The 24,624-nt window shown below is 40.7% G+C and overlaps 2 protein-coding genes across 3 annotated transcripts in view; one reads left to right on the top strand and one right to left on the bottom strand.

Annotated features, from left to right (window-relative positions):
* The first annotated feature begins 2,981 nt into the window (after nucleotides 1–2,981).
* On the top strand, nucleotides 2,982–3,965 carry tas2r202 (taste receptor, type 2, member 202). The gene has a single exon (XM_069138572.1). The coding sequence runs from the start codon at nucleotides 2,982–2,984 to the stop codon at nucleotides 3,963–3,965; it is 984 nt and encodes a 327-aa protein (XP_068994673.1).
* A 2,879-nt stretch (nucleotides 3,966–6,844) lies between these two features.
* Nucleotides 6,845–24,624, bottom strand: part of dock5 (dedicator of cytokinesis 5) — a 31,993-nt gene continuing 14,213 nt past the window's right edge. Inside the window, exons 15-51 of one of the 2 annotated variants that reach the window (XM_069138566.1) lie at nucleotides 24,492–24,590; nucleotides 24,189–24,261; nucleotides 23,963–24,066; nucleotides 23,554–23,734; nucleotides 23,134–23,231; nucleotides 22,936–23,025; nucleotides 21,794–21,894; nucleotides 21,520–21,654; nucleotides 21,317–21,428; nucleotides 20,858–20,928; nucleotides 20,532–20,638; nucleotides 20,215–20,351; nucleotides 18,790–18,885; nucleotides 18,511–18,609; nucleotides 18,022–18,192; nucleotides 17,807–17,907; nucleotides 17,663–17,721; nucleotides 17,259–17,413; nucleotides 17,038–17,123; nucleotides 16,509–16,665; nucleotides 16,331–16,371; nucleotides 16,161–16,251; nucleotides 15,962–16,081; nucleotides 15,579–15,668; nucleotides 14,283–14,387; nucleotides 13,883–14,024; nucleotides 12,893–12,974; nucleotides 12,696–12,780; nucleotides 12,441–12,527; nucleotides 12,144–12,320; nucleotides 10,634–10,717; nucleotides 10,409–10,546; nucleotides 10,005–10,177; nucleotides 9,675–9,816; nucleotides 9,357–9,516; nucleotides 9,017–9,135; nucleotides 6,845–8,888 (exon numbers count right to left, since the gene is read on the bottom strand). In XM_069138566.1, coding sequence (XP_068994667.1) covers nucleotides 8,790–8,888; nucleotides 9,017–9,135; nucleotides 9,357–9,516; nucleotides 9,675–9,816; nucleotides 10,005–10,177; nucleotides 10,409–10,546; nucleotides 10,634–10,717; nucleotides 12,144–12,320; nucleotides 12,441–12,527; nucleotides 12,696–12,780; nucleotides 12,893–12,974; nucleotides 13,883–14,024; nucleotides 14,283–14,387; nucleotides 15,579–15,668; nucleotides 15,962–16,081; nucleotides 16,161–16,251; nucleotides 16,331–16,371; nucleotides 16,509–16,665; nucleotides 17,038–17,123; nucleotides 17,259–17,413; nucleotides 17,663–17,721; nucleotides 17,807–17,907; nucleotides 18,022–18,192; nucleotides 18,511–18,609; nucleotides 18,790–18,885; nucleotides 20,215–20,351; nucleotides 20,532–20,638; nucleotides 20,858–20,928; nucleotides 21,317–21,428; nucleotides 21,520–21,654; nucleotides 21,794–21,894; nucleotides 22,936–23,025; nucleotides 23,134–23,231; nucleotides 23,554–23,734; nucleotides 23,963–24,066; nucleotides 24,189–24,261; nucleotides 24,492–24,590 — 4,167 coding nt within the window. In that variant the 3' untranslated portion in view covers nucleotides 6,845–8,789. The remainder of the gene's footprint in view (nucleotides 8,889–9,016; nucleotides 9,136–9,356; nucleotides 9,517–9,674; nucleotides 9,817–10,004; nucleotides 10,178–10,408; nucleotides 10,547–10,633; nucleotides 10,718–12,143; nucleotides 12,321–12,440; nucleotides 12,528–12,695; nucleotides 12,781–12,892; nucleotides 12,975–13,882; nucleotides 14,025–14,282; nucleotides 14,388–15,578; nucleotides 15,669–15,961; nucleotides 16,082–16,160; nucleotides 16,252–16,330; nucleotides 16,372–16,508; nucleotides 16,666–17,037; nucleotides 17,124–17,258; nucleotides 17,414–17,662; nucleotides 17,722–17,806; nucleotides 17,908–18,021; nucleotides 18,193–18,510; nucleotides 18,610–18,789; nucleotides 18,886–20,214; nucleotides 20,352–20,531; nucleotides 20,639–20,857; nucleotides 20,929–21,316; nucleotides 21,429–21,519; nucleotides 21,655–21,793; nucleotides 21,895–22,935; nucleotides 23,026–23,133; nucleotides 23,232–23,553; nucleotides 23,735–23,962; nucleotides 24,067–24,188; nucleotides 24,262–24,491; nucleotides 24,591–24,624) is intronic. The other variant, XM_069138567.1, reaches the window with a different exon arrangement.

The following is a 24,624-nucleotide window of genomic DNA, read 5'->3' as shown; positions in this document are numbered from 1 at the left end:
CATTTCGATTTTTGTGAGATGGTTCCACATCTTTTATTGCTTGACGATATCTGGGCTGATGAAACACATCTTCCTTTCAAAAGAAGCATAATGTAACAAGTGTTATCCGTCTGGAAAATGAAGATAAAACGTAAATGAATGAGTTGTGCTTTGGTATCATGAAATCAGACATTTTGTGTCGACATGGTTGATTATATCAAAACAATAAATGTATGTAAAAGGTCAGAGGTTCAGTCTGTAGGATTTAGGGGGGGACTACTGACAGAAATGCAATGCAATATTCAAAATTCAAATTCAATTCAATTAGAATGAGCTGTCCAAATTTACACAGAGAGCGGGTCCTCTTCCATGGAGTACGCTATGTTGCATCAGCCTGTTTCTACAGTAGCCCACAAGGGACAAACCAAATACTGGCTCCAGAGAGACCTTCCACGTTATTTGTGAATTTTCAACCATGGTAGATTCTCCTACATGCTTAGAAGAGGATAGTAATGCGCGGGATGTTTAATTGATTGCAATCTGCAACCTCACCACTAGATGTCACTAAATCCTGTGCACTGCTCCTTTAATTAGAGAGTTTAATTATTAAAGAAACCATTAAAAGAATCATGATGTAAAGGTTTTAAAACTTCGATCTCAGTGTACAAACATGGTCAAACAAATAATCTTTGTTTTCATATCTCGCAGTGAGGAGAGTGGCTTTTCTCAGGAATATCAGTGGATCAATGTATTGTAAATTCAAGCTCTGAGTCAGAATATTGGGAGTAGATGAAGTGAAATCTGAGTCTGATCCTCTCACCTGTGTTTACCTCCTGACAAAAAAAAAATTTTCATTGCCTTTTTTTTGTGTAATGCTTTTTTTCAATGTATTGCAAAGCAGCCAGTAAATGAATGCAACAGTCTAACCGCTAACAGTTGAGGCATTGACCTGCAGCTGACACCTTCAATAGGCAGAGTCAGCACCGTGCCTGCGGCATTATCCCATCTTCAAAAGGTGTATGTTGAATTAATAAGAGCTGCTAGAAGTGTGGTTCGGTGGACTATCAGCAATAACTTTTGCCCCTGGTCTCCTTGAGGGCAGGAGGGCCAGCCTGTACTCATCTGGTTTTAAAACAGAGTTCAAACGATCAAAAACAAAAAGGGAATTTTAGACTTTAAATGTTTTTTTTTTAATTTTAAATTGACTATTTATGAAAATGAAAGCAGAAACAACTAGTACGCACCCGCACCCATCTCTCCCACCCCACACACAGCACACACACTTACATAACGTACAATGTGCTGCTGTGTTTGGCTTTGTCACTTGTTTGCTTCGCCATAAGACAAATTGAAAACGGTCACCCTTTGTGGGCACACGGAGCCGTCTGCATCTTTCTGTTTGCTCAAACCAACTTTTCAAACAAGTGCCCTTCCATCAAGCTTTTTTATGTGCTCACACGAGTCCGTCCTTTTAATCCATGCATGAAGAGGGGGAATAGAGGCAATACTTAATTGCAAATACTACTCTGGCAACCTTATTCAGAAAACCGCATAATCTCTTCATTTTACTAATAAGTTTCTTAGAGGGCAGAACTTTTAACAGGGTTGGCATAGTAATTATTTAAAATAAAAAAGAAGAAGCAAAGGCTCCCAATGCAGAGTCTGCCTTCACATCTCCATTCAAAGAGGTTCTGCATGAAAAAGCTTTTTTTTTTTTGGTGCTATTTTGCAAAACAGTAGAATCTGTCGTTGGAATTTGGCTTTGGATTTTTTTTTTTATATTATTATTTATTCCTAGTGGTAGTAAATCTAACTAAGTTAAGGTGTTATTCATGGATAGAAGTATGACTATAGACTTTAGGAAGCCAAGTTAACTGCTTATTTAATGATGATTCTGCTTGTTTTGATTGGATAGTTGTGGTGGTAAATCAAGTAAACAAGAGAACTAAATACAGCTGAATTATAATTGAAGTCAACATCTTGTTAAAAGTTTGTCTACAAAGTTGGTGTCCTCCCCAGCAGGAACTGCAGTGATAAGGTGTTGCATGAGGAAAGCTCCTGAAGGTGATTTAAAGGTGATTTGCTTTTCTTATCAGGTGAATAGGTGTGTAGGTGGCTTGGTGTTTGTAAATATGTGGCACGGATGCAGGATCCATTTGCATGCAGAGTGGGGTTGAATGTGGTCTGTGGATTGGTGGAGCTGTTTTGCTGCACTGATAGACATACAGTAAACTCACTGGATATCCATAGTGAGCACATGTCCTCCCCCACCCTGTATCAATGCAAATATGCTGTCACCACTACCTGTGGTCAGAACTGATGCAAATCATACACACCGCTTACCTATAAATCCCTGTGAATGAACACTTAAATCCAGGAGTTTCACCTTGCTGTGTGCATCCTGCAGACAACTGCAGGCAAGGATTAATGCTTGGATAAACAAAACAAAACAAAGGATTATTCAACTGCAGCCACAGGTATCGAGTCAGACAACATATTGTGACGACTAGCAGGAAAAGAAAATTTAACCAAAAACCTTCAGAGGGATTCAGGATGATAGAAGCCCTCATGTATTCCAAGGGAGCATCGTTTGAGGTGAAAACAGGAGACGTTTCTCACCCTAATTACTGTAACTGCCTTACCTCAGCTTCACTTACCATATGACCACCGAAATTTCAGATTTCACATATATTTTTAGCCATAATAGAAGATTTTACTCGAGCTTATTATATCCGTTCAATGTATTTCAAAAGCTAAATGTGTGATTCTTTACCCCAGGGCCTGTTGAAAAGCTGTGACTGATTCCATTCAGTGATGGAAATGAAGAATCGTCTGCTTCAGAGTGTGTGTGCATAATCTTTTGCCTCCTTGTCATCTCTTTGAGCACATCGAAAACAAAACACTTCAGGGCCCCACACAAACTGCTGAGTGGTGTACAGAGTTAAAAAGTTTTTCTCATAAATGTTTACACCGCAGATGTTTTTGGGGTAAATATTGTCATTATGTCTATGGTAAACGAATTGGCCATTTGGGCAATGACAGGTCTGCTGGCCATCATGACTGTCTTCTTTAATCTCTACATCTTCTTGATGAGTGTGTGGAACTACAAGCAGAAGAAGCAGAGGGGTCCCAGCGAGACGATCATCTTGGCTCTGTCAGTGGCCAACGTGGCTCACCAGCTGGTCTGTTACTTCTGGATGACCATGGACGAGGTGGACCATAAGTGCCGCCTCACCCAGATGATATACACTGTTATGCTGCTGATGATCTTCAGCCTCAAGTTCACCATCATGTGGGACTCCAGCTTTCTCACTTTCTACTACAGCACCAAGCTGGTCAACACACCCAACCACTGCTACACACACATCCAGGCTGTCATCCTCAAGCATGTGACCCTAGCGGTTTGTCTCATCCCTCTGTGTGGCCTGGGCACCTGCATGCCGATGCTTGTTGTGTTTCACTCTGACAGCAACAACGACACCAAGGTGGACAAAGACTGCGGGGTTTTGATGCCCAACAACAGCTCCGGACAGATTTATGAAGTCATGTATCTGCTCCTCGCTGACGTACTGCCAGGGCTCCTCATGATGAAATGCTGCATCTCCATCTCTGTCCATCTGGCTATCCATCTCCGCCACATGAAAGCCAGCACCAACGGAGCCCACGGCCCAAAGCTGGGCGCTCAGATGAGGGTCATCAAGATGTCTCTCTCTCTGGTGACCATCTTCATCCTCTTCCTCGTGGTCGACCTGTACGTGAACTACCAGATAGCCGTGTACCACGAGAACGTGATCATGCTCACATTCTTCTTCACGTCAGTCTACACGACTGCTGCTGCCATGGTGCTCATCTACGGCAAAAAGACTCTTTGGAAAGCTCTGATTCACGAGTTTAACATCTGCCTGGATGAATATCCATGTTTGTCTTGTCTGAAGGTGCCTGAACAAAAGGCTAAACCCAGTACTTCTGCAAAAGTTAAAAACTGAAAAGCCAATTTGCTTTGTGCTGGAGGTCTTTGTGCTGAAATCAATTGGTCATTGTCTGAACTTATTAAAAACTTTGAAGTAACTTTCTCTTCTTTTATCTTTTGTGCTAGCAATTTCCGTAATGACTACTGTCCTGCTGTATCACCCTTAATTACAATTCCTGACATCAATAAGGCGTTTTAGCTGTGCTAGCCTGTTAGAGCAGAGACTGTAGAGCTGCTCCAGTGATGCACACAGTAGCCATGTAACCATCCGGATCACAAGCTCATCAGACTGTACCTGTGAATATTAATATTTCAGTAGAACAAGTAATAGTCAGGCCTGTAAAATAAATCTCAAGGCATAGTTGACCGTACATGATGTAATCCTATGGCCATCTAAAAATGTTAAAAAATACATGTGACTGGTGAGAGTACAGAGCATATTAATAAAACAAGAACATACACACAACCTGATTTTCTTTTCTTTTTTTTTTTTCATACAGAGCAATAAGACTTTTTCCTCAGTCGGGTTGCAGATAGTTTATGCTTCATGTGGGGACTACAGTGCTTTTAACTGGAAGGTTGCCAGGCAAAATTCCTGTACAATTTGAGGGAGAAAACATACACTTGATGAGGAAAAGCACTTATAATCTCCTCCTCTCCAGTGTACGTGTTTGTTGGTCCTCCACACAAGTGTGTGCCTGCGCTTGACAGCTCACAGGTGTTACTGTGTGTAACTGTAGCTGTGCGTGTGGCTGTGAAGCCGGGTGTTCCTGAAAAGTGCACTCATGCCCTGCAAACGTAGCCTGAGTAAATAGAGGTTTAAAAAAAAAAAAAAAAAAAATGCAGCAGACCTCTTTGCAATGCTACATTAGTTAACACCCTCTGGCACCACCTAGTGAGGTTCAAAGCAGAGATACAATAGTGCAGCTTATCCCGCCACACACAGAGGCTCGAGATCCCTCCAGCAGCAAAATGGACAAAGTAAGAGAAGGCATATTTTCTTTTGATGCAAGGGAGTTAAATCGTACCAAGACCTCGGCTTCCATCCCTGTTGTCTTTCTTTCTCTTTTGGAAGGAGTTCAGTTCAACATGACAGGGGAAGAACAGCTTGATACAACAAAATATGGTCACATATGGCTGCAACTCTCTTTAAAGGAAATATATTACATCCTTTTCTACACATACAACTATGTGAAAAGTAATTAAAAGTAAAAGAACAGAAGCATTAACAGCAAAGTGTGCCCACAGTAAAAGAAAATAGGGCTCAATAAACATACAAATGGCCTCTCTGACTGATATATGATTATATGAATTACATTTTAAGCCCCATTTTACTGCTATGGCTGGGATAACTGGGGTTAGTTTTGAATATGTAGTGTTAAAATATAGTGAAAGGTATTATGATTGATGGGGTTGGAAAAAACTAAAGTTCTGCCAAACAAATCTCTATTAATTTTTGCATCTTTGTTTTGTGTTTGACATTTTAAAATTACAGTTATTGAAACACTAAACCACAAAGTGCTTTACTTTAAACATTAAAAGCATAAAGACAGTTTATAAAAGAAACAAATTATGTTATAAAGATAAATAGGGGTTTAAATGAATAAAATAAAATATAAAAATGAATACATGCATTAGTAAAATATATTAATAATTTAGAGAATTAAAAAGTATAATTAGGGGGTTAAAAAATGCAGTACAGTGAAGTGGAAGATATAAATAAATGGAAAAACAGAGTTGGAGTTTTCTGGGAAGAGTAAATAGTGACAATTATGTTGATGTTATGCAAAATTCTTTCAGGTTTAGATGAAAAGATTTGAGAAGTTACGGGGAAAATGACACCTTTCTGGAGCTGCTATCAACTTATAGTTACATGAAACAAGAGGCATTCAGTTAGAAACGGGCTTTTATGAGCATAGAGTCATAAGCAAAAAAAGGGTAGGAACTTTTGCTGATATAATGTTTGTATCTCATTATTTTCTGCACATACATCCTTCTGCACTGTGCAGCTAAAACATTTAATTGTAGGAACAAGACGAAAAACTTTTTTTTTTTAAACGAGGGGGAACTCAAGTAAAAAACTTTAGTAGATGTATTTTGTTGTGTCCCACCACTGGGAGATTAAATATAAGAGTTGCTTCAAACTGCTTTCCATTGAGTGCTGTCTCAAGGTAATAGAAACTGTATTTGTGAGACTATAGAACAACTCAAAGTTAGACACAGATGTGTTTTTTTCTGTCCGTCAGTTGAGAGGAGGCTGGAAAAATGTTTTTGATGTAAATGGCAGGAACAATACTGTTGTGATTCATCTCCTCTGAATGTATACAATAGGAAGTTGTAAACATTACAGGAAGGACATGTTTCCATGGAGATGTTCCTGAGCATCCAGCTAAAGCTGGCAGGTACAACATTTTTTCTCTTTGCATCAGTGAACCTCCCTTCAAATGTTCATTGCTTGAGACTTGCAGGGAGTGTGAGCCCCAATACCTCACTGTCTGACGGGAAGGAACAGGCCATTAACAATCCAGATTAGAAAGACCACCACCCATCACACAACCCATATAAACATCATATAAACCCCTCCCTGCAAACGCCCTCTGCAGATAATGCCCCTTCAGCTCGTGCATCAGTGTGAGCCGAAGAGGCATCATTTACTGACTCCTACTCTTGTTGTATTAGAAATACATAAATCACCAGTTTTATGCCAGTTTGCTAAATGTTTTGAGCTTGAATAGGTAATTTTTCATGCTATCAGCAGCATCCAAATGTCTGTCTGTGTGAGCAGAGAGGGCGCTGAGAGCAATCTGTATTCTCTATGTTGACAGGACTGAAGTTAAGAGATGGAGAAGATGCCTTTCTGAAGTAATTAATGTCATAAAAAAAACAGGAGTTCGCTGGCCTTTCCAAAAGTCTTTATTTTTCTTCAGTCAACAACAACAGCTTGTTCATAAAAAAGATCACCATATATCTCTTGAGGCATTGTTTGTATAAAATTTCTTTGATGCTTGTTAGAAAATGTGTGCTGTACAAAGAAGTCCATCCCTTCTTAAACAATTAGAATCCAAAAATAAAACTAAAATACCAACAACTTAATTGTCATTTCTGTTTGATCATTTTGAAAACCCCTTACATGCATAGATTCAGCCCTCTCAAGGCATATACATTTTATTGCTTCTTCTATAAAAGTTTAGACAGTGCACAGTAAAGCAGTATGTTATAATTATTCTCAGATTACACTGCATTGGAAATAACCCATCTCTGTACACACTGAGTGTGCAAAACTATGGAAATGTAAATACTAAATTCAATGATTAGCAATAATTTAAGTTTAAAAATGAATGAAAAGAAAATCTGCTGACCCCTGAAATGTCAAACTAAAGCTAGCTTCAGAGGCATATTTGCTTGTACCATACAGCGATAAGGCTCTTAAAGGAAAAGTTTGAACTTCTGAAAGAATTGCTTGCTACTTTCTTGACTCGAGTTAGATGAGAAGGTTCATACCATTCTTGTGTCTCCGCAGTAAATACGCAGCGGGAGCCAGCAGCTGGTTAGCTTAGCATAAAGACAGGAAAAAGCTAGCTTGGCTCTGTGTAAAGGTAATAGAACTTCTAATGCTCGCTAATTAACAAAGAGTAACTCATTTGTTAATAAAAAAGAACATTTTGGGGAGGTAATGCGACACACTATTTCTTGGCATGGAGAGCAATTTCTGTGGTACTGCAAGCCCGGCAACCCCACGTAAAACCAGAAATAATCGTTTTTAAAATTTGGTTCCTCGGTTCATACAGATCAAATCAACGAGATGTATTCATTGAGCTTTACAGGTGCTGGTAGGTGGACTTTGTTCCCTTCAGACAGAGCCAGGCTCGTCGTTTCTGTCCGATTGCAATGCTAAGCTAAGCTAAGCCGTTTTCTCCAGCTTCATATTTTCTGAACAGATATGAGAGTAGCATCAATCGTCCCCTCTCTCCGCAGGAACGCAAATAAGTGTTTTACCCAAAAATGTCAAACTGACTCCTTTAAGGAAACGCGTAATTCCACAGAGCATCACCATCAACATGATGCGCTGTAGTTTGGAAGCATCTGTTACAGTATTCAGTTCATCATGAACATCAAAACAAAAAGGCACAATCTGCACCACATTCAATAATGCCATCCAGTGTCTCTGAAACATTGTGGTTTAGGAAAATCGTTTTGATCATAACACTACTGTCGCAAAATAATTACATATCAAACTAACAGTTACATTCTGTACATTGTATTCCCTGCTCTTGATCAAGTTTAATATGTATCTAATGCAGCTTTTTCCTGTTCGAATCTGGAATGCCGATAAACAGCTGGGGGGGGGGGGGAAGGAGTTATCCAGTGTCACTCCATACACACAGAAAAATATAACATTACATTGCAACATTGGTCATTCCTTTTCCCTGCGAGTAATTTAAAAAAATAAACCATAGTGACTTTTCTTTAAATAAAAAAAAAAAAAGAAAAATCTCTGTCTCACTACCTTTTAAAAAGCCCACTGAATCTGTACCCAAAATCACATATCGATTTTTACAAAGTAGTATCCTCTTATGTCAGTTACCCCACACATATCCTTCCTTGCGGCTTAATAACAAAAGCAAAAGTTAAACCTTGAGAACCAAAGACTGCTTGGAATTATAACTAACTTGCATCAGAAAGATATTTTTCCCGCTGAAAATCTTGCATACATCCCACGTAAATGGTCCTGCATCTGTACCCTACTGTGGCATTTCCACAATGCCGCAAAATGAAACAGGGCTTTCGTCACAGCCGAATCAGAGAAACTTTAAGGCCTGTGCGTGGGTGTGTAGCCTTACTAGGGGGTGTGTTCGTACGACGGGAACATCGACTTCCGTGTCTTCGGAGGCGGCGGAGGAGGCTTGCTCTCAATTTTCATTGGTAATGGAGGAGTGAACTGTGGGGAAAGAGAGTGGAGAGTTTGTGTTAGGACTTCAAATAAAAATAAAAACGGAATATTTTAGCATTTACATTCCATTAAATATGCATTAGTGAGAAGGTGATATTTTCTCTAAGCTGATGTACCTCTGAAGAGAACCCGGGGTTGTCAATCTCATGTGGGTGTTTCTTCGGAGGCATGGGTGGGGGAGTCCCTGGGGTGTCAATGGTATTGGCATCATTGTCACTAAGAAGTGATGAATAACCTACCACAGGGGAGAAGAAATAAAGGTTTAACAGACTGTACGCATCTGTGAGTATGTGTGTGCATGACCTGATTAGGGCTACAGACCCGAATGTGCTTACACAAGGTTAGTAGGCATGATATTCCTCCCTGTTCTGTGTGCAAGGCATATTTTTGAAGAGAAAATGAAATGATGACATGCGGTGCGGTGTTTGTCAGAATGGTAATTTTTTTGCTACATACTGGAGCTGCGCGGTGTGTGCGGTGTTTGCGGAGAGGCAGGTAGCGGGCTGAGAGGGTTAGACCGGCTGAGCTGGGATGAAACACCCTGGAACAGGGAGAGGGTGAGACGCCGGTCCCCTAATTGTAAACTCTTGGGTCTCTGCTGCTTCTCTGGAGGAGTCTGGAACAAAAAGTGGAAAACAGAGATACAGGTTTCTATGTAAAACAGTCAAGAACAATGAAGCTGGTCCCCAGTGACAAATGAATAATGGAAACTTAATATTTGAATGATATGGTTTTGTAAGCAGCTTGTATAATAGCTCTTGCAAAAGGCCTCACATTATCTGCGTCCTGCCTCTCCAGCAGAACCTGGGATTTGCTGACACTCCACTCCTTCCTGTTCTTTCTAGCAATCCTGTTGTCCTCCTCTGAGCGGGACAGAACAGACGCCCTGCGATCGCTTGGACGGGACAACAAGGAACTGTTTGTGAATGATCAGAGGCAGAAGGAAAGGATGCAGAGAGATGTACAATCAGAAAGACAAACATTGCTCCTTCTTTTTGAGCAAAGAATAACAAAAATCAATGTTTAAAAATAAGCAGTGAAGTGAAAATCAAACAGAATGGAGAGGCAGACAGAGGAAGAAGGGAGAGGATGCAGAGGACTGACTCTTGGGAGGAAATGCAGGAGGGCCCATCTGAGGATGCAGAGCCGCTGGAGAGGCCTGAGGAGGTGTTGGAAAGGGTTGAGACGGTGGACATGCGTCGAAGGGTGGAGGACAGGATGTAGGGCATCACCACCGAGCCCACGCGACTCTTCTTCCTCTCGGTGAGAGAGCAGGGCTGGGACACACAAATGGGATTAAGCATCATCGGGGAATCTTGGCAGGGGAGGAGCACAATGACAGGCAAAACACAGGTCGCAATAGACTGGCTAAAGGAAGATTTATGGTCCTGCGCTAATATAATGTACACTCGGCTTTGAATGAGAAGCGTTTGATAGGAAGGCAAGAGGGCCAATAGCTTAAGTTGGCACCCTCTTACATTAAATTGAGTTTGCAGTTGGCAACGCACCAAGGTTATGACGCCATAATGCTTCTCCACTTTCTCCCGAAGGTCTTGGAAGCAAGTAACCAGACGATTGTGTAAGGGCTTCAGCTGTTCTGTCGTCTTCTCCCCGTGGATGCGAATTCCATCTGCCAAGAGAGGGATCTGGAGGGAGAGACGGGCACTTAAGCGTTATAAAAATATATTGTGCTGGAGGTCAGGGTCGGTGACACTGAGGGTGGAAGGATGTACCTGCAGGGCGATGAGGTGCTTAAGGACTTCAATGCGTTCATGGTCAGCTGGGTGCTCTTGGATGTAGGTGTCAATGAAGAAGGCCTACAGAGGACGAAAACAGGATGAAAACTGTGCAGCCTTTGAAGTATGCTCACTTGAAATATAGCTGCAAGCAACAGTGAGAGACTTTGCGCAGCATGACAAAAAGGACGCAGAGGTTCCCTTATGAATACAACTTTGCAGCTCATTAGAGGCTCGAGGCCAGCCAGAAGTCATGTCAATGGGGAAAAAAAAGGATTTAATAATTCATCTATTAATGGCTGCAGTTTTATTCACGTAGTTTGATGATCCCATTGCATTAATTTCCAAAACAATTCCTTTACCGCCAACTGTGACCACAACCTGAACCTGATTCAGCAGACTGCTATGATATAACAAATACAATGCAGTATGGAAGGAGAAGCACTGTCCAGCTATTTTTGTGCTGCTCTGTACTCTTGCATGATGGATTTAAAGAGTGTTTTTTTGTATGAACTGTACAAACTTGACCTTTTCTTGTTTGTACAATATCCAGGTTTGTCAACTTGTGATTGCTTGCGCTACAGTATATTTGAACAACCCCATATCTGTCAGAATGCATTAAAAAGATGATCGTTGCTGCAAAGTTATGTCTGGTTCACCAGTTCACGATGCACAACTAGCTCACTTTTTGTCGTTATTTGTTGTTTCCATGGTGATAAGTAATTAACATTATTTACATTCTTCACAAACGATCACGAAACCAACCCCTAGAGAGAGGATTCTTACCACGTTCGTCTGGTTCTTAAATATCAAAAACACATATTTCTACCCAGTGTGTCGCCTGATGTCATATATAATATGGGTTATATATAATTTGAAATAATTAGCTCACAATATAGCAATAAACTCATACTTTTATACAAATAGTGACAAACAAATACCAAGTCACTCTGTCCAGTTACAATGACAACAACATTATGTACACCAGGCTGGTGTAAAACAAAGTCTCTCATATTCCTCCAGGTCTGGCACTCCTTCACGCTGTTAAATCAGAAAGATGTTTAACAAACTGCAGCCACGAAATAATCATAAGCATCAGTTGACAATGTCCTCAGACCTACATGTTCTCACTTCTGGTGTAGACAGGAGATTAAAAGACAAGATAATGACGTTGGAGCACTTCCTTATTGCTGAAATGCATCAAATCAGTCGGTTTTTCGGTCGACCACTTGGTCCAGTCCGAAACTAGGATTAATTGCCATTAAAAATAATTCTACAGAAATTCATGAGGATGGACGTAAACCCCTGACTTTTCCTTGAGCACCACCATTCATCAGTCAGCTATGAATTTGTCCACTATTTTAGTTTATGTCCGAATTACTTTGTCTAAAACAAATGGATTTCCCATCAGCCTTAACTGTACAGATTAACATGATAGCTAAAATGGCTAACATGGAAAGTACAAACATGTGCAGGGAATCTGCCACATTAAATTAAAAAGTCTGACCTTCTCATAGTTGGAGAAGCCACCCATGACGGCTGGGTCAACAATACCACTGAGCATCATGGACAGTGGGTTAATGGACAGTGAGCGATCACAGGCTTGCTGCTGCACAAGGTTGCTCAGCTTCTCATTGGCCATCTCCATGGTTTCTACGGCGTTCTCCAAAGGACTGATCTCCTCCTGCCCACCGGAAGAATTACATGAAAAAAAAAAAAAAAAAAAAATGTATTGGAGGAATGCTTTGAGTGACGGAAGCGGTCAAAAGACAATAAACAACACGGTTTGAATGCTGTTTCTTACCACTGAGACAGATTTGACTTCAAACCATTTCAGGATCCCTGGAAAGTGATAGGCAGCGATGTAAGTTGTTCTCTCGATCCACATGGTCTGCAGGGCAAGATAAATACCAATAAAATATTGAAGGGTGTCTCGTCTTTATTAATCTTCAGAGTGAGGTTTGGGCATTACATAGGGTTGTTTTTAAATAGTTAATCTATGGGTATGTGATTACATGAATGAGTGTAGTGCTTAAAAGCCAATTTAAAATGTACCCACTGCAAATTCATTGTCTGGGTCCTTTTCACCTTTCCTGAAAGGCCTGGAATACTGGAACTGGTCTACTTCATTGGTTCTGTAATAGCTGTACGAGAACAGAAAAAGGACAGCACTGAGTTAGCACTTTGCCCAGAGAACTATAAATCCCTGGATATTCACAAGAAAATAAATCAGCCTTTAAGTGTTCTCTTACGCACTTTAATATCTGCTCTGGAACTCCCTTGTCTTTAAACTGGTGCGGCACTGTGAGAACAGGCTTCACAGTAAAGGACTGAATGTCTGTGAAGTTCAGCTCAGGATAAGACTTGTGACAGTGAGGAGGAGACAATTTATTCTCAATCAGTTAATTAAAAAAAAAAAATCTGTAATTATTAATTAAAACTAGCCAAGTGCTTCTTATTTAGTGTGCTCATAGGCACAGTGGCACTTTGAGCTTCTAACATGAGCATGCTCACAATGACAATGTTAATATGCTAACGTTAAGCATGTCTATCATCTGTCTACCATCTTGGAGCAGCCTGAAAAAAAAAAAAAAATAAAACCCAAAAGAATCACAAGCATCATAAATCCTATAGAAAAAGTTAAATGTTAATTGCCACCATGTTGCTATTCAATTAGTATATTGATTACCATTACCAAATAACGGTAGACATATTGCAAGCTGAAGCTCAGCTAAATACTAATATACTCCCAAATCACCTCGGGTTTATCAGGCATCATGCTTCCATGTTGGACAGCTAGTTTGGAAGGATGTGAACATGCTAATTAGCGATAAACACAAAGTACAGCTGAGGCTGGAGTAGGACAAATTCAAACTGACTGACGAATGGTGGTGCCAAAGGAAAAGCCAATGGATTACAGGGTAGCCTAATTTCCATCATGAATTTCTGAACAAAATTTCATGACAATCTATCCAAGTTTCAGTCTGAACCAAGTAGTTGACAGACAAACTGCAGATATCTGAGCAAAGTATTGGCTTGTAAATCCTTTAAAAAGTTAATGGAGCCAAAAAGGTTTTTAAGAGTTCATCCTGGATATTCTATGGAAATTCATCTAACAGTTAATGAGACATTTCACTCAAAATACCAAATATCTATCCTATTGCCTTCACTACAGGCATGTGCTGACAAGGCCAAACTCTTAAGAAATGAACAGCATTTAGTGTGTGACTTATGATTAAAGGATACACTGTCCAGGGGAGTTGCTGATGTTGTCTCCAGGGGGCGCTGTGCTGGTCATCCGGACAGCGTTTGGGAACTGAGAGAGCAGCTTTAAGCTGAAGTCCTCCAGCCACTCATACTCTTTGCCTCGGAAGATGAACATCTTGTTCTGCAGCAGAAATTTCAGTGTCAAAGTCAATAAAGAAAGACTAGAATTATGATCAAGGTTATTTTCCATAATATATGAGAGGTGTGGTTTTGTAATGCATTCATTCTGACATTCTCGTGTCATCAAAAAAACCAATAACCTTTATTGTCATTATTGCACATCGCCCTAAGAAATTCTTCAAAAAAGCAGCTTATAAGCTCAGCCACATGAGGGTTGCTCATAGTCTCTATTTATTGAAATAGGTAGTCATTTTCTTACCCGAAGGAAAGAGGGGAATCCAAGGCCGTAATATCCAACAGCAAAGTACTCCGGCTGCGGCCGCATCGCATGCATTATGCTTTCATAGAACTGGGCTTGTTTTTTCTGAGACAGACGACAAAGAAGATGGTAAGGATGCAGTATACAAACAGTTTGTTCATAACTACAAGTGCACTTGGAGAGCGCAGAACTCCGCTGAGGAATTTGTTGCAGACTCTTCACATTTCTCTGTGAATACGAGTACAAAATTAGTTTAATAAAAATTGCTATTTATTTATTATTATAAATGTGGTGATGATACAATTCCGGTTCCAGTTTTTCCCTATGACACCACTGTCCTTAAGTCCTTCATAACGACTGATTGCTGTATTAAGTTTGAGCGAGTACATGCGTATCCAGAGGATTACTTGTATTCATAAATGTGGGTTGTACTGAGCTTTACTCCTATCTACTGGATTTGAATATATATGCCCTTAAGTCAGCCAAATGTCCTGTCTCGCATTGTTAATGAAAGTGGAAAATAATTTGTGGATCTGCCCTGTGATTCTGAACCACTTAAAAAATGCACTGGGTTCTTCCTCACAACACCTTTCCACCAAGTTTCATGAAAATCGTGCGGGTAGTTTTCCGTAATTCTGATGACAAACATTAAAACATCCATCCATCCATTATCTATACCCACTTTATCCTGAACAGGGTCACGGGGGGCTGGAGCCTATCCCAGCTCACTTTGGGCAAAGGCAGGGTACAACCCTTGACAGGTCACCAGTCTATCACAGGGCCAACTTTTATAGACAGACGTAAACAAAGACCAATCACGCTCTCAGTCACACCCAAGGGCAATTTGTAGAACCACTAATTAACCTGAGGTGCATGTTTTAGAATTACATTAAAACATGTTGGAGGTAATAATTTTTAAAGAAAAAAAACTTTTATTTTCCTGAATGTAATTTCGAGAAAGGATTTTTGTAGAACAATTCTATTAAATTATTAATGCTAAGAGACCTCCTAAATAAATAGATCCTCTATAATACATTCAAAGTATCAGCAGATCCAATCTGGGTGTAAATAAGTTGGATAAAAACAGGTGAACACAATAAATTGCAGCCTTGAACAAACTCATTCACAATTCTTGTCATCAGACTCATTTCAATTCCTATCAATTAAGCACCAACAATAAAACCACCTGTATTTTATATCATTTTCATATCCGTTTATGCAGCTGACTTTTTCAGAGGTTATAGGAGTGCCAGTGTTTTGTTTGTACGGCTGATTACAAAGCACGCGTGCTCTTACCAGCAGCTGGCTCAGCTCCATGAAGTCAAACATGTGGCTCTCGTGCATCTTGGCCAGCTGTTTGCCCAGCTCAATGGCTTTCTCCCACATCTGAGAAGACATGTGCATCACTCAGTTTAAAGGGGCACATAAAATATGAAAATAAAAACACAGGAGCACGAGTTAGAACGGTTGCCATCTGGTTCCCACTGCTGTCCCTTGGTGAAACCACTACCTCACATTGAGAGATAACAGTTGATATGTAGCAACATGTGAGAGAGCTAAATACTGACACAACACAGAGTTGTGCGACTGATGTGTGAACTTGCGTAACTTTCTGACGAGTTTCACAACGCTACCTTGTTTATATTCAGACAACAGCTCACAGTGCAGCTAATAGTCACCTTGCCCTTATCCAAGTAACATATGATCTCCTGGAAGAGCCTCTCCTTCAGCTCCTGTTGGGTCCACACATGGTCTCCGTCTCGAGGTATCAGATGAGGTGCACAGGATTTGTCAGACCACTGGTGGAGTTAATAACCATAAATCAACACTTTGCTGAAATAGTCATGTTTTTAAATGTTTACCTAAGGTTAAACAGACCTCCAGTAATTCAGCGTGTAGCAGCAGAGTGTAAGCCGCCTCTGTGTAGTTCTCACAGTCTAGGTGCAAATCTCGCAGCTTGTACAAGTACCTGGTTACAAGACATCAGTTAAGACACAAATAGCCGATTGGTCCAAAAACCAGATAGTCCAAGTGTCCATCTGACTCACCGGATGTAAATGTCTTCCCTTTTCTTTTCTTTGTAAAAATTCTGCAGGAAAAGAAAATTAAGTCTTGATTCCATATTCCTGAAAATATTTTTTCTCTCAAGCAGTTTGCGCAGGTAATTGCTTTATGTACAAGCACAAATAGAGTCAACACTTTGGCAAATACAGGCCCAGGGCGTACCAGCACGTTGACGGTGCAGCTCATGCGGTGCTCTGGACTTTCGTCATGCGTGATGGTGCGGTACGCCAGCAGATTCTCCAGCAGGCTGCTCAGCAGCAGAGCAAGCTCCTCTCCAGACTGGGACAGGTATCGGTGGCGTCTGCAGTGCTCCAGTAATCTGCACAAACAGACAAATAGCTTTCATGGACTACTTTTTAGCTGTAGAAGACTATTTCTAAATTTATGAGTATGTCAAAGCCTGTCCTTCCTCCTGAAAAGCACATTGTTCTAGCAATTGTTTGGGACCATATAGTCTGTGCTTGAGGGGTCTCTATTGATTAGAGGCTTCTTACAATTCTAACAGACTGACTTCAGTCCCTCTGGCTCCTTGGGGACTTTATCAAAACACAATCAGAAAGGCCTTTGTTGTATTCTAAAAGCAATCCTATGTGAATTCCCTATTAGACCGAATTGGATTTTTGATCGGTGCACTGTACTACTTGAACAGCTTTCTGAATAAAAGAAATATTTTCTGTTTGATCTGCCTTACGTTTTCTCCAGCAGCACTTTGTACTGCTCATCCCCTCCACCTCCTTCGACCGCTTGATCCAACTTTGTTATCAATTCATTCTCGAACTGCAACGATAAGAAAGGAATTTAAAAAATCAGATGATCGTGCACATCACAAATATCATGCTCAACCAGGAGCAACTTCAATAGAAGTGAAAGAAAAAAAATACTGAAGTGCTGGATTTCTGAGATCGTTTTTACCGTTTCGAACGTGCGTCCGGGGCTGAAGTTGTGCTCACACTGCATCATATCAAAGAAGATGGGGATGGTAGCTTTCCTCAGTTCGGGCTCAGGCACCAGTGTGACCTCCAGCATGGGTCCAACCATGGCTGGAATGAACTTCATTTTGTGGGGGCCTGAGGGACAACAAACATTATCACACAGAAATATCATAGTATGATTTTAGAAGGCAATAAGCTGCATCCTCATTTCTAAGCAAACAGAGGGCAAATCTAATAATGCAGTAAACAAAACAACACACTGTGAAACTGGACAATAAAAAATATTGTCTTGTTGTTCCTCTTGCATTACTGGCAGTTGCTGAATAAACAATGCTACAAACTCTATGATAATAGCAGCATTTTCAGGTGGTGCAAAATACTCACCGAGGTTGTACCACATATCTCTGATCTTAAATCCAATAGTCTTCCTCATGTCTCCATATCTGTGACAAATTTATATCAAAAGACTGTTAGATTAAGTTTCATCTCTTGAAACAATCTTTTTTGATGAATTGTAAATGATCCCACTTGTTCAGCATCTTATTTCGTTTCTCTTGAGAGAACGATTCCAACTGCAGAGTCTTGTGAGTGAGGAACGCCACAGTCAAATGGAAGTAGTTATTCCACAGCTGTGAGGGAGGCAAGGTTTTAAAATATTAATACCATAATTACCTTCTCATAACACTTGATTTTGTGTTTAATATAAAATGTAACCTCTGCAGAGGCCACGGAGGATGACACACCTGCAATTCAAAATGAGCCTCGTCCAGGAAGTACATGTTGAGGACGTCCGAGTACTGGTTGATCGCCCTCAGGAAGACCTTCATCTGCACCAGGTTCATGATCATCCAGTCGGCGGGGAAGACGTTTCCCATGAGGTTCTTAAACATGATGAATGTCTCCATGAGGAAGTCCTGAGGTCAGAAAATAATAAAATCTTTACTGAATATATGCACTCTATCTCTTAAAGAAATACATTATATCCAAAAGGCCAAAAACCAAACTAAGCAAATCCACAGCATTGCTGCTACACGCCTGTCACACATAATGATCCTACAGCTTAATGGAGGCCCACTGACAACCTCATCATGTCAGTCCAATTCAGTACATGAAATGTCTACAATCAATATTCTCTTAAGGAGCAGTAAGTGGCCTGGGTGGTTTAATGCCTCTTATTGATGAGATGTTTCAGGACAAGATGTAGCCGATGGGGGAGGACCCAAGACACTTACAATAATATCCTGTCTCGTCTTGAAGGTGCTGATGTAGTGGGCGTAATGCATGTCATCCATTTGCTTCAGGATGGCCGTCATGCAGGCAAGATAGTGGCCCTGCCGCCAGAGAGACCACGATTATTTGAGTGACTTCACAGATAAATATCCCACAAAAATGGCATATACACCACATATTGTACATATTTGGCTATAATTAGCTTTTGATGATGTCAGGATTATTAATATTAAAAAAATTAATGCAGAGGATGTCATTGATAAGGTCACAGTGCGTCTTACGATGAGAGGAGACGATCTGTCCATGCTGATGACAGTACGGTTAACCCTGCGAAGTAGCCGCTCCATTATCAGCTGAACGTGCCCTCGCGTTGGACCCTGCACAGACAGAACCGCCTCAGGTACAGTCAACAGTTCAAACACACCTACACACACATGCTCCAGAGTGCTGTCAGTATTAAAGGCTGATACATCCAAATTACAAACACTCCTGGTGTCTCCTTTTTTTTCAGTGCTGGTTTCTTTCTTCAAGATATTGAAATACTTGTCGGTCTCTGTCTACGTTCTGTCTCCAGAATAACACAGTGGAGATAAATGGAATTTATTTTGTCATTCCCATAGTATTTAAATGGACTAATCATAAAAATAATCAGCAGATTAATCCACAAGGAAAATAATTAGTAGTTGTGGCTGTAAACAGAATTATGTCTCTCTGGAAACACAGCTCTACTTACTCTGGAAAAATCCATACAAAAGTTCGATTTTTGTGAGTTTCTTTGATAGAAAGAAAAAACAAATTCAAGATGAAAGTCCATTAATTAATTGACAGCAAAATTAACCAGCATTTTGATTAATAATTAATGGTTTAAGACCTTTTTCCACACAAAAATGACAAACATTTGCCATCTCAGTTGTCTGCATTTTATGTTTTTCTTTGTACTAAATTATAGTAATGGAGTATATTTGTCTTATGAACTATTGGTCTGACAGTAGAATTTTGAAGATGTCACTTGAGGCATTTGTCATAATTTTTTAACGTTTTACAGAGGAAAACTGTTGAAAACAGCAAGGTCTGCAGATCATTCAGAGGAACTGCACATGCTGACATCCTTTGTGGGAAGACATGTCGCTGGCAATATTTCAACACACTGAGCATAAACAAAAATTATTCTATTCATCTCTTGTATCAGGGCGGAGAGAAAAATCGTAGAAATGAGTATTTCAAAACCTGGTAATTAAAACCCAAACTGTCTGGATGACATTTAAAACTGTTTATCTGGGTATAGGTATGTCACCGTGGCAGCAGGCTGAGCAGAGCAGCCCATATGTTTCTTTCCTTAGCTACATCCTCCAGCTTCTTGAGGAGGATCCCTAGATTCTCCCAGGGCCAGATGGGATATGAAATCTCTCCAGCATGCTCCGGGTCTGCCCAGAGGCTTCGTCCCAGGTGAACGTGACCGGAAAACCTCAAACAGAGGCCCGAATCACCTCATCCGACTCTTTGGAACGGAAAATAGCAGTTTTACGCTGAGGTCCCCATGGATGCCTGAGCCCTTTACCTTATCCCTAATGGTGAACACAGCCAGCCTGTGGATAAAACTTATTTCAGGTACTTATATCCACAATCTCCCTCGGACTAGATGACTCCTGTAATTTGGGTGTGCTGAACCTTTAAACTTAAAATCTTGGTGAATTTTGACTACTCACCACATCTTTGCGGTCCAGGCTGTCCAAGACTGTGCTGAGCAGTTGCACGCAGGCTTCATAGTCTGGTTTACTGGAGTGGTCGTCCAGCTGCCCACTCAGCTGGTCAGTAACAAGTGGTAGAAGCACATCTCGGCAATCTGTGGCAAAAGAGGAGAGGAAATCAGTTCTCAGTGAATCACGCAGCATATTTCCTGTTGAAGGAGCCGATCTGACAAAATTGTATGCAAGTGCAATGCGTAGCAGATGTTTTTTTTTTCCCCCCCGTTCGTCTTCTGTGAAATGACATTATGTGGTTTTTGAGCCTTGAGGACTCCTACCTGGCTGCCTGAAAAGGTCACTCTCCACCATTTTACACATGCAGCCGAGCTTCTGACGCACAAGCTGAGAGTCTGGAATGCTCTCAATGAACTTTGCTAAGAGAACGCTGAAAAGAGAATGAAAAGAAAAGAGCCACTGTGAAAATTGTAATGCTATTCACATATAGTAATTAGAGTCACAAAGGACTAATGAGCAACACACGTGGGTTGATTTTACAGCAGCGAGAATTGATAAAAACGCCTCCTTTACTCAAAAGTAAATATGATAATTTGCACAGAGACAGGTAATTATCATTTCCTGCTGTGCAAACCCTCTGGAGAGTTACCTGAGCTCCACAGGATCAAACACAGTCTGGATGTCGTTAATGATGCTGGGGAGGTATTTCAATATTGCCCCCTGAAAAAAAGCAAAGAAGCAGGTCTCATCAGGCTGCAGTGTGGCAATGGTTTTTTATTCTGAAGTAAAATATACTTGTTAACACAACTTTTTCTCACCTTACTGAGGCTGCCGACAGGGAGCCCACATTATTTTAAAGTAAATTTGTACAACTTTTCAATTACTTGTCTGTGATAGTCTAACACATCTTCACAGCTGGATTACTGCAGTCATTTACGCATAGCAGTGAAAAATACAAACACTGAAGTAACATCACAGAGTCTGACTGGCTGTAGTTTTGTTTTGTTGTAAAGCTAGAAAATTATAAATTGTTTTTCTCAAAAAATTTTGTTCTATAAAACTAAAAATAGCTCCTGGGAAAAAACAATCCAACACACATTGAGCTTACCTTTATCTTCACTCCCTCATCCAGTGGTCTGTCCATTAGAGTGTTGAAAGAGAGGAAAAGGGTGCGGATGGAGTTCAAGAAAGCGTCTCCATCTTCACTGTTCCCACAGAATCTGAGAATGAATGTCAGGCAATGAATCACATGAAGTAATTCTTAGACTATGAAAAGTGCTCAGTGTATTATTGTGTGGCGGCTTCCGATACCTGAGATAGAGATCTCGGGACTGTACAATAAACCTGAACAGGTACTTGAGAGCTTTGAGTGCTGCATACAGCCTCTCGGTCAGGACGGGCTCCTCGGCGTGGCCAACGTAGTAGTTAAGCACTGTGGTTAGCTTCCTGAGAAAGTGAATAAGTCAGGCATCAAGGTCTGCTGATAATTTGGGTGTGGGAGGAAGAGAGGAGAAAAGGAGCAAGCAGAACTAAAAATAAACAGCATAAGCCATCAAAGGTGGGAAATACAGAACGGGGAACTCACATGTAAGCCAAAGTGGCACTGAAGTGCTTGTTGATGTAGGTTTCCAGGACTGGGTTGAAGTGCTGGAATTTGATGTCACCAATAAGTGTGATTATAAATACCTGGTATGAAACAAGAGGAGGAAACTAAATCAGTCTGATGTTAAAACAATTTACAAAGATTAATTTAACCTTTATGTGCACGAGTCATTCACAGCAAACCAGTGTTACTCTTGATCATTTTATGCAAATAATACCAGCCTATTTACTGTTCACGACACTTATGCTGTATCAGAGTTGTATTCGGTTACTGCAAATTCAAACTGAACGTCATACCTATGCTGCTTCTCATTAAGGGCCAGGTGTTGCTAGAAAAGCTCTACTTCATATGACACGTCTGACAACATCAAGAGGAAAACGTTTTTATAGTTGTTTTCAATGACCACATTTGAATGCAGAGTGAGAAGCCAGCCGTCGCAGAGAAGGCGAAGACACATGATATCATTTAATTATGGGGATGACAACACACATTTTAAGACAGTCTCTCCTGGAAGGCATTCAAAGCATTGCACTCGCTTGTTCCCATGAAAAGTGCCAGAAATAGTTATGTGACAAATGGAAAAAAAAAAAAGGGAGCAGAGACAGACGTTTATACACCGATTACTGTGTCACTGCCGCATGCCTGGGTGTGAATCCTGGATTATTGCTTTCGAAAGTCGAAAAATTACAGGACCCAGCATCTCCATTTGCGACATCTAAAAGGTGTGTTTGAGGGGCGAGTTCTGTAGCTGTTCAATCATCTGTCAAGCGGTTCTGATGGACTATACTGAGGCCTGAGATGTTTTCAATGGGAGAAACACAGTGCGGCATTTAAGAAGCACTCACTGAAAATGCAATGCATTTATTACCACAGATAGCGCTGACAGCAACTCTCCCTAACAATGTGTTTATAAAACAGGTATTTGTAATTGTATGGCATTTCACAAGAATGAAGCAACATTTAGAGAAAAGTCTGAAAAATAAAATGTGTTTTGTGTCTTAGTTGGTACCCTTCTAACCCCAGCTGGTTGGGGTCATGGCCCCCAGATTGGAAAATAACCATGTGAACTATAATGACATCCTGTCATTGATGTTTGTTACACTGTGGCATCACCACATACTAACCAAGGCATTAAACACCAGAGTATCATAGGTGTCCTTCTCTGAGGTCTCCATCATGATGTTGAACAGGGCATCAAGAGTGTCCTGGAGAAACTGTGGATGAAACAGAAACCTATTACAAAAGTGCTATTAAATACAACACTGTGCAACATCTATGAAATATAACGGCATATTTTTAATACAATGTATGCTCGGACTTGCTTTGACAATCTCCCCTCCTTCCACCTCCATGAGCCTCCTCAAAATCTGGTCCAGATCCTCGGGTTTCGACCTCCAGTTCAAGAGGCCGAGTAGATCCACTAGAGAATTTTTTTTTTAATAAAAATTATAAATCAACATATCAGGTTAGGTAGGAGCCAAGCCTCTTCTGTTAGAACATCAGTTCTGGTAATTGTGTTAAAAGCCTGAAATATCAATATAAACTGAATTAGATCAGCATCAGGCAACATCAACACATCAGCAAAATATTAGCAGCGCAGATCAGGTTAATTAATTTCCAGGCAATCTGTTGGGAGGTAATGATGATGGCGCTGCTTCGCTATCCATGATAGAACCTGTATCTTTTCTTAAAGATGACTGGTGACAGAATGTTAATTATCTCAGACTCTGCGGCTGTGGTACCGTTCTGAGTGAGCTTCGTGGAGCAAGTGAGCGTGGCGATTTGGAAGCTGTCTTTGGTCACCGGAATCACTCCCGAATGGTGGAACTGCTTCCCCGTTTGCTTCTCCTTCTCCCCCACTTCAGCCCAGGTTGCTGGCAAGGTGAGATAAACCTTTGCATCTTCAGCTTTTTTCACATCAACCTAAGAAATTCATAAAATAGGAAATGAATCATGAGGGATATTGATCGATGGAGATCTAATTTCATTTTTATTGATTGAGGGGAGATTCATGCATAATCCATCTATCCACTGTCAGCTATTCAAGACAGATTTCTGTGTAATTAGTTGAAAGCAATAAACAATCTCCTGCCTATTTCAAAGCTCAGTGTATTAAATTTTAAGTTAAATAAATATATCCTGCAGCATTACCTTGTAGACGATAAGCTCGTGCCTGCCGTCTTTTAGTGTGGTCCCATCTCCTCTCATGAGGCGGACGAAGGCCATACCAAAGGGCTTCTCTGATTTGTCCCTAGCTGAAGGATACAGAGGAGCATAAGATGGGAACAAATCCAACAAGAACCACTCTGGCTGTATTTAACATGGCGGAAGGATTACATGTGGGTGTTTGTCATGGAAATAAGGCACAGTCACTCACAGTCCTGCGAGGATCTGTGTCGAAACATCACCCTCAGGTGGCAGCGGCACACATCTTCAATGGGAATCGTCACCTTGAGAGAAAAGTCAGGGGAATTAAAGGAGCGAGTGAATACAGGATTATATATATGGAGGGAATGTTATCTCCTGGGAGATTTGTATGAGTAGCACATTCTGCCCATATATTTCCTCAAAGATGATTTAATTATATTGAGCTACAGCTAACCTATCGGGAAAAAATGAATTAGAGAACATGAGATTCAATATTTGAAGGTGCACATGGGGGTCATTGACATGAGCCTACCTTCACTGTTTCATTCCAACAAGGCTGCTTCACCTGGTAGTAAATAACAGACTTGTACTCTGTTATGCCATCATAACCAGCTCCAGGAAATATCGCTTTCTGTAGAAATTCAAGGCGTGAGATTAGTTTACAT

Source organism: Embiotoca jacksoni, unplaced genomic scaffold (genome assembly GCF_022577435.1).
Source record: "Embiotoca jacksoni isolate LCO1_2020_lvr unplaced genomic scaffold, fEmbJac1.0.p SCAF_8, whole genome shotgun sequence".
In the NCBI taxonomy this organism is placed as follows: Eukaryota; Metazoa; Chordata; class Actinopteri; family Embiotocidae; genus Embiotoca; species Embiotoca jacksoni.
Note: the sequence above shows the minus strand (reverse complement) of the source record. Positions and strands in the feature narration are given on the sequence as shown.

Coding starts and splice junctions, on each gene's coding strand:
- tas2r202 (XM_069138572.1), top strand. CDS start 2,982: ATGTCTATGGTAAACGAATTGGCCATTTGGGCAATGACAGGTCTGCTG.